Source organism: Athene noctua, chromosome 6 (genome assembly GCF_965140245.1).
Source record: "Athene noctua chromosome 6, bAthNoc1.hap1.1, whole genome shotgun sequence".
Lineage (NCBI taxonomy): Eukaryota > Metazoa > Chordata > Aves > Strigiformes > Strigidae > Athene > Athene noctua.
The window spans coordinates 39,700,365-39,714,629 of NC_134042.1; the positions used below are offsets into that span (position 1 = coordinate 39,700,365).

At 35.9% G+C, this 14,265-nt stretch overlaps 1 protein-coding gene across 4 annotated transcripts in view; it reads left to right on the plus strand.

The window, feature by feature from the left end:
* The window catches only part of WDR25 (WD repeat domain 25), a 69,589-nt gene that overhangs the window by 38,965 nt on the left and 16,359 nt on the right, over nt 1–14,265 (plus strand). For all 4 annotated transcript variants that reach the window (XM_074909289.1, XM_074909290.1, XM_074909288.1 and 1 more), the window contains exon 4: nt 9,642–9,772. In XM_074909289.1, coding sequence (XP_074765390.1) covers nt 9,642–9,772 — 131 coding nt within the window. The remainder of the gene's footprint in view (nt 1–9,641; nt 9,773–14,265) is intronic.

A 14,265-nucleotide genomic window follows, 5' to 3' on the forward strand; every position in this document is an offset into this window, starting at 1 on the left:
GTTTAAATCCTGTAAAGTTGCAGGTTTTTTTGTAAGTCTACAAAGGAAATCCTTATACAAATTAGAAGCGGTTCTTGTCTAGGGGGGGTTTCTCTTACGTAAAAGTATGAAGAACATTGTATGTGAATATCTGAAGAGCAGAAGTCCTATTCAGATGAACTGGGAAAGTGGCCAAGGAAATTTGTGAATATTGTTCACATGAAAGGAAGATTCTTTTCCATGCTCTAAGAATTTATTTTTCTCAGCATTTGTCATACCAGAAATATTTAAATTCAGTGATGGCTGGAAGGGAACTGTTGTAGTTTGGGGATGGAAAACATGTGACACAGTTATAGAATATTGATGTTTAAAGAATATTTGGGTTTTGTAATGGGGAAAAGAGCTTTATATATCTGATGTACGAGCAGTACATTAGGTTAATATAGCTAGTCATTAATTTGTTAGACTTCTTGTCTTTTTTATTATTTATTTTCAATCTCATTGCAACAACCTTCTCATTTCTAGTCTCATATATACCTGAATTTTACTAATCCAAGTAGATTTAATTTTGACTATAATGCTTTCAAATTCTAAATAGAATAGCTGCTTTCTCTTACGGAGGCTCTCAAATATACAAACAGTAACCTAAAATTAAAAATTTATCATCAACATAATTAACTAGCTCTCTACAACCATTCAACAGCAGATTTGAATGCCCGTGAGAGGACAAAATACTGCTTCCTAGAGTTTAACATCAACCCAGAACGCTCTGTCACAGAACAACCTAGGGTTTAATGACGACCCAAAATGATCTATCACTCACGTAACAAGTGAGGACTCTCAGCCTCGAGTAACTTCTCCGGGCAGCGTCCTGACTCAAGTAACCTCAAAGAGTTTCACTGTGCAGCATCCTGACCCAAGGGGAGAGTCTTTGATCACAATGTGCTGCTCCTGGGCGGACCAGTGCAAAATGGCTCCCCTAAGGGCCTCCATTTATACCCAGGATGAATCTGATCCGTGGTCAGTAGCAGCTCCCATTGGCCCAATGTCCCAGCTACTGTGAAGCCCTGGAAACAAGGGCATGGAAAAAGGAAATCAATAGCTGCTCCACTTCAGCAGCTGAGAAGCCCTATTTTCATCAGGGGTGGGGTGTGTGCCTGCTACACCTTCTTAATGGGATTCATAGCAGTAGAATAGATTTTATATGTCTGAGTCATTTGAAGGGACCACTGTGGGGAAATTAATTTTATAAAATTGTATAACAAATTCCAAAGATATGTGATTTTAATCATATACTTTAATTTCTAACATGTTTTTGATTTAACTGTCCAGTAATGGGATAATAGTCTAGATTAAGTTGACTGTAGTGGTTCATCTGAAAAAAAAAAAAAAGCATTTCTAGTGTTTTAGGCAATGGCAACAATAACAAATTATATTTACTTATTTTTCAAAGCAGATAAGCTTATAAATGATTCTTTCTCTACTGACGTGTGAGTTACGTAGTTTTTCTAACTACTTAAATAAGCTGTATATGTAAAGTCAAAAGGGATGCTTATAATCCTCAAAAATACCAGATATTCATTATTACCTTATTTCAAGGACACAGGATTCCTTGTAGCTCTTGTGAACTGTGGTTGTAATGTGGATGTTTGGACCCGACTTTATATGTGTATTATATACACATATAATTTGGAAAAGTATTATATGAGTGATTGGAAATTTATTCTGATTTCCTACCTATGCAGGCCAGTTTCTGATTTCCTTCGTTGTAAAGTTACTCTTTTTTTTTTTTTTTAATACATTTCAGTCAATTATTTTCAGAGAAACAGGGCAAGCAGTTTGCCTCTGGAATCCAAATCAATGTGATATAAAAAGCCTCATTTCCATTTGAAAAACACTAAGGCAGCTATAAGATTTTGATTTACATTAGTTCACTGAATCATTCATTCCCCCTCACTCTTCATCAGTGCTGAGATGATTTCTTCTTTGATTAACTTCAGATAGATGTTAGAACTGTTCCTTCACAGAGAACTTTTAGATACTTTTTTGGACTTTGGTCTTAATTACTTTCCATTGCTAGACTGAACTACCAGTGTATTTCAGTGCAGTAAATGCATGCTGGTGGGATTTCTAAGTAATAATGCTGTCTTTAAGGCTCTATGCTCTTGTGTATGTTGTTCTAGTTTAGCATTTTTCTAGTCACGTTTACTAAAGTCTAATCTTTCTTTGTTTTCAATATAGATTTTATATATTACATCTGTGTTATAAAAATTGCTACATGGCCTTCACCGAAAGAAACCTAACTTTGAAGAGAATTGCTTTTAAAAGTCTAGGAAAGGTTGAAAATACAGCTTGGTACATTCAGGGAATTGGGCTGCTCAGTTGGGAGTGTTTTGTCATTTTGTGTTATTTTTCTGTTAGGAACATAGATTCTGCCCTGTTAAATCAAATTTGTAGTGTGTAGACCCAGCTAATTATTTGTTCTGGGTCTGATGACAGCTAGTTATGAGATTCTTTGAAGGAATGTGCCAGTATTGTGGTAACAAACAGTGCTAGAATAAATTCTCCAGGAAATTTTGTTTCTAAGATTGGATTATACTAAGTTTGGGGATCCCTTGTCCTAGGATATGGCATTTTTCTGGAGTGATTTCCTTTTTTTTTTTTTTTTTTTTTTTTTTAATATTTGTGGTCTGAACAACATCAGAATAGACACAAACACTGAAATCTCAATCACAATGCAGAATTTTTGGTGGTTTTAGGATAGAAATCCTGATTCAAGGGTGGAAGACATCCATGACATCTTATTCTGCAGTTTTACACCATCAAACCTCTTCCCCTTGTCAAGTGTATTTAATTGAAGTTCTTATATATAAGAAGATCTAAGGTGCTGCAAGAAGGAAGAGTGGGCTGATTGGGTCATCATAAAGTTCAACAAGGTGCAAAGTCCTGCATCTGGAATGGAGTAATCCTGTGCAGCAAAACAGGCTGGTGTTAAACTCTGTAGAAAGCAACTTTGCAGAAAAATACCCAGAGGTCTTGGTGCTGAATGTGAATCAGCAGTGTTCTCTTGCAGCATAGGTGATCAACTTCTTCAACTTCATCCTGGGCCAGATTAGCAAGTGTTTACCTAGTACACTGAGAAGATGATTCCAGGCTCTTCTCAGAGATGAGAGGCAAAGGAGAAATGTAGGAACACAGGAAGCTTTTTGGCTCAACTCAGGGGTCACCAAACACTAAAACAGGCTGTCCAGAGAGGCTTTGAAGTGTCTATGTTTGGAGATACTCAGAACTTCAGTGGACAGACCCCAAAGTAACCTGCTGCAGCTGGACCTGCTTTGAGTAGGGGTTTGGACTGGATGACCCCTGGAGGTACAACCTACATGATTTGTTCATGCTATGATGAACAGGGAAAGAGAAAAATTCAAATTATTGAGGTACAAGGAATTCACTTGTCCTGGTTTGGTGAAAACAGATGCTGTTGCACAAGTCTTCTTTTTCTAAATTAATTTTTTATAGATCATAATTTATTATCTTAAATGGTCATCTGTTGTCCTAACACCAGCATGTCAAGCTGAGACTGTCCACAAATGTGGTTTTCTTGAGAACTGCTGTATGTATTCAGAGTATGGCTCTGATCCAAAGTATGCATCACCAAAAATGTTTAAGGAACTCATGTTTATTCATGCATCATTCACCTGAGTGATTCTGTAGTTACAGTTTGCATGAGGCAAGTTCAGTACTGCAGTGTGGGGTTTCATAAATATTAGTATATCCAAAATTTGCAGCTTAGCTGCCTGTAAAGATTATTGCTTAATATTTTTTTTATTGTCCTATTTTATACACATTATTTCTTCATAAAAATAAAGCTTTTTGAAACTTTTCCCAAATGTGATAATAATGCAGCAGTCTGAACTTGTGACACTCCCTGTTTTTGTTCATGTCTACTAACGCCACACTTGCAGTCATTTTCTACTAGTGATAGTTCAGACATTTTGTTACTTACAGAGTAGTAAGTAGTGCTATATTCACAGAGCACTGAAAAAAAAAATGCTTTTAAAACAATTCCAGGTCAAGTACATTTGACATTTAACTTCTGTTATATCTAGATGTAGTGGAGATGCTCTACCACTTTCAGAAGGGTAACTATTTAAAAAATTTATTTATAGCTATTTTATTTTTGGAATATATGTTACATTCATCAGTGGATTCTTCATTAGTCACAAATGAATTGGTACAATAGCATAGGCAGAACATTGGCTGGGTTAATACTATTTGCATATTGTAGATACTTTTAATTTCTTTAATATTATGACAGAGGGAATGTTCCAAGAAATTTTGGCACATTTCCTGTGTTGCCAAATGCTGCAGTTGTATTTTAGTTTATGGATTGAACTTGATTTCAACTATAACTTCCTCAGAGTTATAATGGGGAATTTAAAGTTTTCACATTACCATGGCCAGGACACTGAAATTAGGCTGTTGTTTTTGAAGAAAAGTTCAGATTATATATAATGTAGACACTTAAATGTGTGTTTGGTGGTTGTTTTTTTTTCTTTAACCTGTTTTATTTTACATAATTTTGAGAGTTTCTTAATGCAACGTTTTGTACCTCCAAGAGAATGGTCCAAATTTTCTTTATTTTCTTTTGTATTTTAATTTGTTAGTCTTATAGATAGTCCTGTTAACATTATTATTATATATTAATATAATGTTATATTTTCCTATATATAAGGTATATCCTATTAACATTATTGTTAATGTAATTGTATTTGTTCACGTAAGTTTTAGTACTCATACATAAACATCACCTCAGGAGAGCTGTGATTTTCTTTTCCTATTCCTCCCCTTCTCACCCAGTGTTATGTAGTTTTAATATGCATGAAAGTTTTATACAACACCTCAGAAAAAAGCCCAGTTGATCAATTTTTCTTTTTTTTAATCTATTTTATTTTTTTCTTTTGAATGCATACAGGCATCTTTGATGTGAGGTCAAAGGTTCCCCCAAAATTCAGTGGTTTTAAGTAATGTATTGAACATAGTATAGTGGTCACTCTTCAGCTAGAAGCTAACAGCATTTTACTTTGTATACTCACTAATGTAAAGAATTTGCAAGAAGAAGAGAGAAAAATATATATTTGGGGACATTTTAAAGGGTAAAAGATAAAATTATTTAATATTTCAAGCACCTTTATATGCCAGAAACTTGTGACTATGTAGGGGAAAGAATTAAGAAACACATATAGTCAGTGTAACTTTAGTTCTTGGAAAAATAATAAAGCAATTTGTAAACACACCAAGATACAGTGAATAAATAACAGTCAACATTGATTTGTTAGAACAAATTTTGTCTGATCAATCTAATGTTCTTCTCACTATTGTGCATGAGAGAGTGTGTGACAGTAATAAGACTTTTTTGATATATTATCTCATGTCTTTCTGTAAACACAGTAGGGAAATCTGTTCTGCTTAGCAAGATTACTCTCATGTCCTTGTAAGTGTTAGGCTTCACTTTACAGATTAGTGTAAGAGGTGAATGGTGGTTTTGGATTATGCAGATAAGGGTGTGAATCTGAGGACCACTAAACACAGTTACAGAATCATCCCGTTTCAGTAACTGTGCTGATGTTCTGTGAAAAATTCACAATGTTAAATAGCCTTTAAAATATCTGATTTCATAGTTGAGCAGTTTCACCGTAGGCTGCAGCATAAAGTAGCTGAAACATATGTTCAAGATATTTTTAAAGGTTTTTTTTCATGCTGTGTATGTTACTGGTGGGCCTTTAATGAATGAAGAATTGAATTAACGCACTTTAAGAATATAAAACACTGCAAAGATGTAGTAGATACTGTTACTGAAATGGTGAAAATTAAAGATTGAGAGAAATACTTACTTTCTGCTTTGGAATAACAACCTCTCATATAGGAAAATTATATGTGGTATGGATTTTCTCTCAATTATGCAAATAGATTTTCAGAAGATGTAATTTTCTACAGTCTATGAGTTGGTTGAATCTTTGTTATGCTGCCTTTAGGAACTAAAATGCAATAAATATATACACAAGGAAGGTATATACAAGCTTGCTGAATTACACATGTTGTATTCTGTTATGGATAAGAGAGTCTTCTCAAAGGGCATCTTTTGCAATATATAAAATAAGGCCCCCAAAAGTTGAATAATGTTAATGAACTGAATAATTGTAGAGAAAAATATGCATAACTGTAAATACCAGCTTCCAGAGAAGTGAAGCAGGGTCTCCAGCAAACACCGAAGCTTGATTTCTCAAACTATGGGGCTAGGTTCCAACACAGCATATTTACATCCTGGAAAGCAGCAAATTCTGCTCATAGTAATAAAACACCCTAAAGTTTGTACAGAAAAGGACTAAGAGTTGATTGCATTGTTCTAAAATACTGAATTGCATCAGCTACTTTGCCCCATACCATCTTTCACAGTGATCTGTTCCATCTCTCAGATGGATATTTTTCCTCAGTTTCTGAAGTTCTGAAAGATAGAGGTTTCACAATAGAGGTTTTCATAATAGTGATAAAGGTTTCATAACTGTGTGGAGAATGTGCCTCAACACTTCAGCCCTGCAGGCCTAATACCTAAAAGGGAAGGGTTTAAGGGGTGGATGTTAGGAAAGTTCACTTTGCTGGGTTCAGGGCTGTTTATATGACAAGCAGTCAGACTTAGATTCTGTGTATTGTGCATAAATTTCAGTTCTAGCAATTGGAGAGTTTCCTTTCTGTAATGTTGTGATCCTCTCTTTTTGAATATGTTGTCTGCTGCTGCTTTGCTCTTCTACATTCCAGCCTTTTTCTCATTTTCTCTGACATGCCAGTAGAATTAAATTAATATATACAACTAATAATGCCAGACTCTTCAGAACACTGTTTACTGAGTTTCCAAAAAGAGAAATTTGATTGAATTTCACTTTGGGGTGTGAGAGAATGAGAGAGTTGTATTTCAAATTGTATTAATTGGAAAGCCTGAGCTTTTAAGATTAGTGTATTGTGATTGCTCCTCAGGCCAGTCAAAAAGCTAGCATGGTTAATATCTGCATCAAATGGCAATGTAACAGCTTAAAATAGGAAAAAGAAGGATGTTAAAAAGTATAGAGGTGAATAAGCTGCCCAGGTGGTTTGAATGAATTTTATTTGTTTTTACACTGTAATGTAGAAATCATCACACTGCGTAATCATTATGGCGTAATTCTATTAGTGACTCTCACTGAAAGCTTTTGGATAAATAATGGCCTCTAGAAGACAAGAAAAGGGCAAAACCAGTGCCCAATTCTCTTTAAAACAGGAGAGAGAGTAGGAAATTAGAGAATTTTAGTTTCTGGAGAAAATACCAAGCAAATGGTTGAATTCCTTGCAAGTAGTTGGGGATGAGATTGAAAGGTAATTAATAACAAATTATGTTAAATTAATCTTTCTGTGGAAAAGGTAACAGATCTTGTAGTTAGCTGAAATGCACCTTGAATTTAGTGCACATCTCTTTTGGTTGTTTCTTACGACTTTCTCAAGTCTTAGGCTAGAGAGCATGACAGCAAGAAAAATGTATGCATTATAGAAAAAGCAGTTTTCAGAAGTTTTGTGGAGATAAAGCATATTTTAGTAAAACCAGTTAAACAATTAATGTTTGTCAGAAGGTTAGACGATGAGTTCCACTGGATAACTTATGTATATGTCTAATGTCATTTGGACAACACGTTTTATGGAGAATAGTGACTGCTTGATGCATCCTTTATAAATCTGTTTGACGGGATCAGTGCAGGTAGGCTGCAGTTTTGCTAATTTGTGGTTGCAGTACCATTGAAAACTCGTTGATTATACTCCCAGAGTGTTTATTAAACTAGGTACTGGTAGGAATCAAATTCCTTTGGGAGCAAAGTGCTGTTAAACTGACTAGTGAGCCTCCATGGGGAAATTCAGCATTTTTTCCAGTGCTGTGGATGAGAATAAGATGCATGTGTATGTGGCTTTTGTAAAGCCTGCAAATGATGCCTGGTAGTGGTGCACATGAGAGCAATATCTTGTGGCTCCTATCGTATAAGTGATGATTTTAATACTTTCTTCCTTCCCTGTGAGTCTTTTCTTTTTTTTCTTCTGTAGCTTTTGGGGTACTGAAAGCTCCCATAGTAAGAGATGGTCACTGTTGCATATGACTTGTAGAGAGAACCTGTGCTGCTCTTGTGACTTTTTTTTCTCTTTTTGGGAAGGAACTTATGTACTGAGTCAAGTCTTTCACACAGGAGTGATAGAGTGGCCCTTTAGATCTTGCCTGGGTAATTGATAGAGAATCTTTTTAAAAAGAACAAAAGACCCCTACAAAAGAACCAGTATTCATGTAAGGCAACACTCACCCCTATCTTACACTCCCTGCAATCTATTTTCCCTGCCCCTGCTAGTTTGAAGAACACATGCGATGAAGTAAAATCTCTCTTCTCTTCTTTAAAACGAATAAATAAATATTTTGATAAGTCTTAGCCTCTTGACTGTGTAAGTTGAGTTCAGTAGATGAAGAAAATGGAACTGATGATAAAATCGATGTGGCTCCAACTCATGAAATAAGCATAAAAAACCCTTATATGAATGATTTTCAGTATTGTTCACCAAACAGTATTTACATCCATCACTAATGTTTTTAGCTCAGAGTATTGTCAGTTAAGAAAGCCTGTCGTAAAACAACTTGCACTTGCTGAAAATGTAGATTAATAAATATTTTAAGAAGCTTTTGTCATAGTTGTGGTTTGGTTTTTGTTTTTTTTTTTCTTTTGCGGTACCTTTTTCACTGTGGCTTAAAGCAGTAACTTTATTTAATTTAGGTCTTTATATGTGATATGTAGATTATAAAGCACAGTTGAAATAGTGAAACTGAGCAAATGTATTTATCTTGGTCCATGCTGCAGTTCCAAAAACTGTATTTCAGTGAATGTACATTAATATCATGAATTTTTTAGGATGAAAGGAAGCAGCGGACTGTGGAGAAGTCCTATAAATTAACCTAGCTGAATTTTGTTGCCTTCTAAAGTGTCGACAATTCAATTGATACTAACCACAGGATCCTGCAGAGATTAGTGTACACAATTAAATGTTGGGAACAGTGTATCCATGGGAACAGCTATTGCCTTTATATGATGGTGTGCAAATTATTTCCTACTTTCAAGATGAAGTTTCACTCCTACCTTCACAGAAAGTTAAGTAAACAACTCAAGAGTTGTAGTATAGTTTGGGATGTGGTATTTCTGTACAGATAATATTTTGTTCTAGTTATTTTTATCCCACTGTAAAAAAGACTATGGCTTCTCTGTAGGGAAACATCCAACCATTAGATTCATAGATTTAGTCCTGCATGTTGACTGAATGAGACCTCAGAGGAGCTCTGCTCCTTAATGTAGGAAACCACTCATTCTCTCTTTTCAGTAGGAAGGAGTCAGTGGTGCAGAGTCCCATGAGCAGGAGCAATTTCATGTGGATAGAATTTGGTGAGTTCAGTCCTGTGTTTTCAGGAAATCGGAGTAGCACTATATTCTTGAAATGTGTTAATATAACAGATTCACCTTTGACAACCCTGATATTTTTGAAACTAGGTTGAAATGAATGACATATTTCATTTTCTGCTCAAATTTTAATCTCCATTTCTCACTTTATTTTAGGGAAGCAGATATTTAGTAGCAAAAATGAATTTAGGATCAGCGCGCTGAAGTTCCACCCTACAGAGTCAAATATATTCATTTGTGGAGGGTTCAGCTCAGAAGTTAAAGCTTGGGATATAAGGACTTCTAAGGTAATGGAAGTCTTCTATCTCCTTCTCTTCTGGAATGTTTCTAGATTGAATGTGCTGTGCATTACTAAGCAGCTAGATGCACTGGTCTTTCAATGAAATGTTATTCTGAGGTATTTTGCATTTGTCATTGATTGTGTTGCTATTTGTTGATATGAACCTCTGTAATGTTTTTCAAGCATGAAGAGGAACACTGTACATAAAAATACTAATTTTTGGTTTATGTAAATATGAGTAACATATAGTTGAATTAAATAAAGCAAATAGCTCACTTGAGGATTTTGAAAAGTGGTTGTGTACTAGGAAGCAGTACAGCTAACTTGCTCTTCAAGCTGTTACATGTGGGTCAAGATTCGAATGCCCGTACCTTTTGTTGAAAAGCCTGGAGTAATTTTTACATTCATGAAGGGCCACAGAGAGGCATGTATATCCTCTGCCTTTACTTTATTGTGAATTGTGAAGAACAGCATGCTCCCAGCTGCCATTCAGAGCTCTGGTAAGACCAGTGCTATATTCTGCCAGTGGAAGTATAAAGCAAACCAACATCCTCATGCACAGAGCAGCTCAAAGAGCAATAGTGACTGTAAAGTGAATAGTTCTTTGTTTTCCTTTGAATTTCTATGTGGGTGGATCCTACTCATCGTAGTTAGCCATCTGTTTGCTCTTGAGGGTGTCAGAAGGGATCTGAAAAAGATAAGATTGCTTATCCAAACTTTGTCTCTGACTTTGATGTACTAATAATAATAGGTGAGAGATCTAGGCTGATGCATTTCAGGTATGAGGGCTCTTAACAGAACAGCTCTGAAATAGTTATGGGAGTTGTTCTGTTGAGGAAACACAATATTGTGCAATTAACAATCTAGTTCCTGTGCTGCAGTTTTTCCTTTGGATTTGTCACTGATGTTTGAGAAAATAATTTAATTGTGTAGGATATATACCATAGGCTTCCCTCACATGAATAAATTCTTAAAAGAAAAACATTAGTAAGTACATATTGAGACTGCCAAATCTGAGGCTACTCAGAAAATAAATTTACTGTGCGTTTGAGTTACAGTGTCAGTGTGAAAACCTTTGTAAAAGTGATGAGATTTATTTCATCCATCATGCTTGCGTGATGACTAGTTTTCTTTGATAAGGATATGAAGAGATACTCAACGCACAGTTCTGTGAAGGAAGATGATTCTAGTTTTAGATTGCAAAAATAGTAAGTACTTATGATAAAAAAATACCTATTTATTTTTTTAAAATTAGGAGATTTTCCATAGTAACTCATCCCTTCTTTCCCCTGCCTTGCACTGATATACAATATTCTGGTGTTGTCAATAGTAAGTGATGTTGTGTCTTTAGCATAGGCAACTTATAGAACCTGAAAATACAGATCACACAAGTGGGAAACAGTACTGGTTCAAAGGGTGTTCATTCCAGATGATCAGAGGTCACCTGTAAATTTACTGTAGAACAAGAACGTTATTTTTTTTCTGGCAGGGGACGGAAGAAGAAAGACTAATGGAAGTCTTATTTCCTTGAACAGCAGGGTCAGTGGTTTCAAAGCATGCAAATGAAGTAGGGAGTACAATAGTTCTTTCTTGAGATTCTCATAACAGTAGGCCTTAATTGTGGGGAGGAGATGCAGTCTGTAATTGAACACTTAGCTGTCCTTTTTAACATAGAGAAGCCATTGTATGTCATGGTAGGCTGAACTTCCTTTAAAAAGTACTTCAGGAACTAAATGGGTATCATCTTTTTAAGGCTTAAAGATTGTTGACTATAGTGTCAAATTTGAGATATTTGATCCTAGACAAGGAGAAAATGGCAGATGTAGGTGACAAAACATTCTTTCTGAGATTTTCTGACATGGTGCAATAAGATCTCTTGTAAATGATATTGTAGTTATACACAAAGTCAATCAATAGTCTAGCTGTGTACAAAGCCAGAGGCATTCTTTCGTCCCCTGTAGTTTCTTTATGATGGATTTTATGCCTGTGTATATCTTTGAATGACTATCTCCGAAAATCCTGTGAAGGTGGTTTTTCTCTCGATTTGAAATCAGCTGTGATTGATGAGCATGTTCATGCCAAAAATGGCAATACCACCAGCTTGCAAGTCCAAGGTACCCAGTCTCTGCAGATGAAAAATGGTAATTAATTCTGTTCTATAGTAACCAGTGACCAGTGGCATGCAGCAAAAATGTGCCTGCCTTAACAGTAACTCATATTGGATATGGTTATGGAGGAATATGGTTAGAAATCTTTCATAGACAATAGGAGACAATCTCAAATATTGATAATGGGGAAGGCATTTCAGTGTCAAGGAAACAGAAGATTCCTTTACAACGGATATTTTCATTTTAAGGGTTATGCTTGAATATTTTTTTTTCAGCAATTCTGATACCAGAGTTTGTGATGACAAGACCCGAGGACTATGCAAAATTGGCATTGATCCAAATAGAGTTAAGGGGCTAAATAACAGATATTAATGCTTGTGTTAGATAAGTTAGTTCTGAGTCATCTCCTGAGTCGGTATCTCTGCCAATCACTGGTATTTCGGTTTTATCTTTGAATGGTGTTATGGTGTCACCAAGACAAATGTCTTGAAAAATGCTGTTCTTGGTCCTTTTTACCCCTTGTGAAATGTCAGTTTCAGTAGTGCTTTCCCTTGGTACCAGACGAGGTATCGAGCCATATTTTATTCCAAGCAATGAAGACAATAAATATGTTAATCTCTTAAGGCATCTCCTTCCTTTTAGGTTCTAAATTCTGATGGTATCTCAGCTCAACTACAGCCAAAGTGTCACTTTATAGGTCTGGACAACCTGACTGTAGTACAGGCCTACATAAACATAGATTCACAAACCAGTTTTTTGTGGACAGGAGCAGGTATGGGACTACACATTCTTCTTAACCTGGACAGAGGCTTCAAAGCAGCATGTGCATCCCAGGCTGTGATTACCAAATATTGCCAATCATTTTAGCTTGCTGTTCCACAGAAGATGCCCCCTACAAAAATACATGCATCTCCATGCTATAAGACTGGAGTTTGCTGATTGACAAGGTGTAGTTTGACTGTCTTGGAAAGTCTTCTAGGTGAAACTGTCCCTGAAAAGCAGAAGTAGAGAGGAAACACATGTCCTTCACCAATGAACAGTGTTGCTGGAAGAGGTATAGAAGGCAAGTAGAGAGGTATAGAATATAGTTTACATGAAGCATTACTGCAGTATGGAGCAGACAAATGTGTTGAGATGGAGGTTGCAGTAGAAGATGAAAAGATAAGGGGCAGTGTGCAATTTGTGAGGTATTTGCCTTTGTAAAAGCATTGTAAGAAGGCAAAGAAGAAAACCCATACTGATAAACATTAGTCTTTAATAGCCCACCCATTCATACCTTCTGTAATTCTGACTACCAGTAGCCTGGCTTGAGATGATGTTCTGATATAGTAACTTTTGTGTAAACTACATGTCTGGCAAAATTGCAGATGAAAACTGCGGTTTTCAGTACTTTACAATGGCACAGTTATAAGAAACAATAGTTATGTTTGGGATCACCTTTGTGTGGGTTGCAGGTGATGATATCTAAGCTCTGTGTGTGTCTGCATGCAGAGCCAGTAGTTCATGCTTTAGATGACAACGTCTGTGATTCATTTCCAGAGGACAGACACTGTAAAAACCACTGATATCTCCATAAAACAGGAACATGAATTCTTAACATGTTATTAATTTGACTACATACACAGTCTAAAACAGCCCTCAAGTTTTCTACTAGTTAGGGAATATATTATCTTCATGAGATTCAAACAGTATTTTATTGTAACTTTATGCTTTACTGACCAACTGTGGCTTTTTGTCCCCTTGCTTACTGCTCTGGGTACAATGGTGTATTTGTCTTTCCATGGGCCATTCCCAGTCCGCTTTTGATACTGTTGCTGAAGTAGATGGTACTCATGATTGCTACATTGTGAATTTTTTCTTTTTTACTGAGAGTATTGCTGTTGTGTGCAGTATGTCACAACATTACATGCTCTGACATCCTTTTATCTTATGACATGATTTCTCAAAAGGCAGTACATTCTGTGTCCAGGATACTATATACAGCAAAAATGAGACTAGCAGAATAATGCATTTTTATCTCAGTGACTAACCATACACTCATTTTTGCAATGTTGAAGCTCCAGCCTTGGAACCTGCCTTGAAGAGCCATTGATCACTGAGGAATGCACACAGTGGTTGTCTCTGTACTTGCAGAACCCTCCAGTGCTTAAAAGATTTTGTGTAACTCTATTTCAGTAATCTGATGCTAATGAAGAGATAAGGGAAGCATCCCACTCTACTACAAGGAAATAATTTAGTTTCCGAGAGAATAAATAAGTGAATGAATGTGTATTCTGACAGGTAAGATAGGAAAGGTTTTAGTCTTAGTAAAACAAAAACCCCAGCCTGTTTCTTTTGTACAGATCCTGCACTGGGTTCTCTCTGGAAGTTTTTATAAGCTGTTACCTGCTTT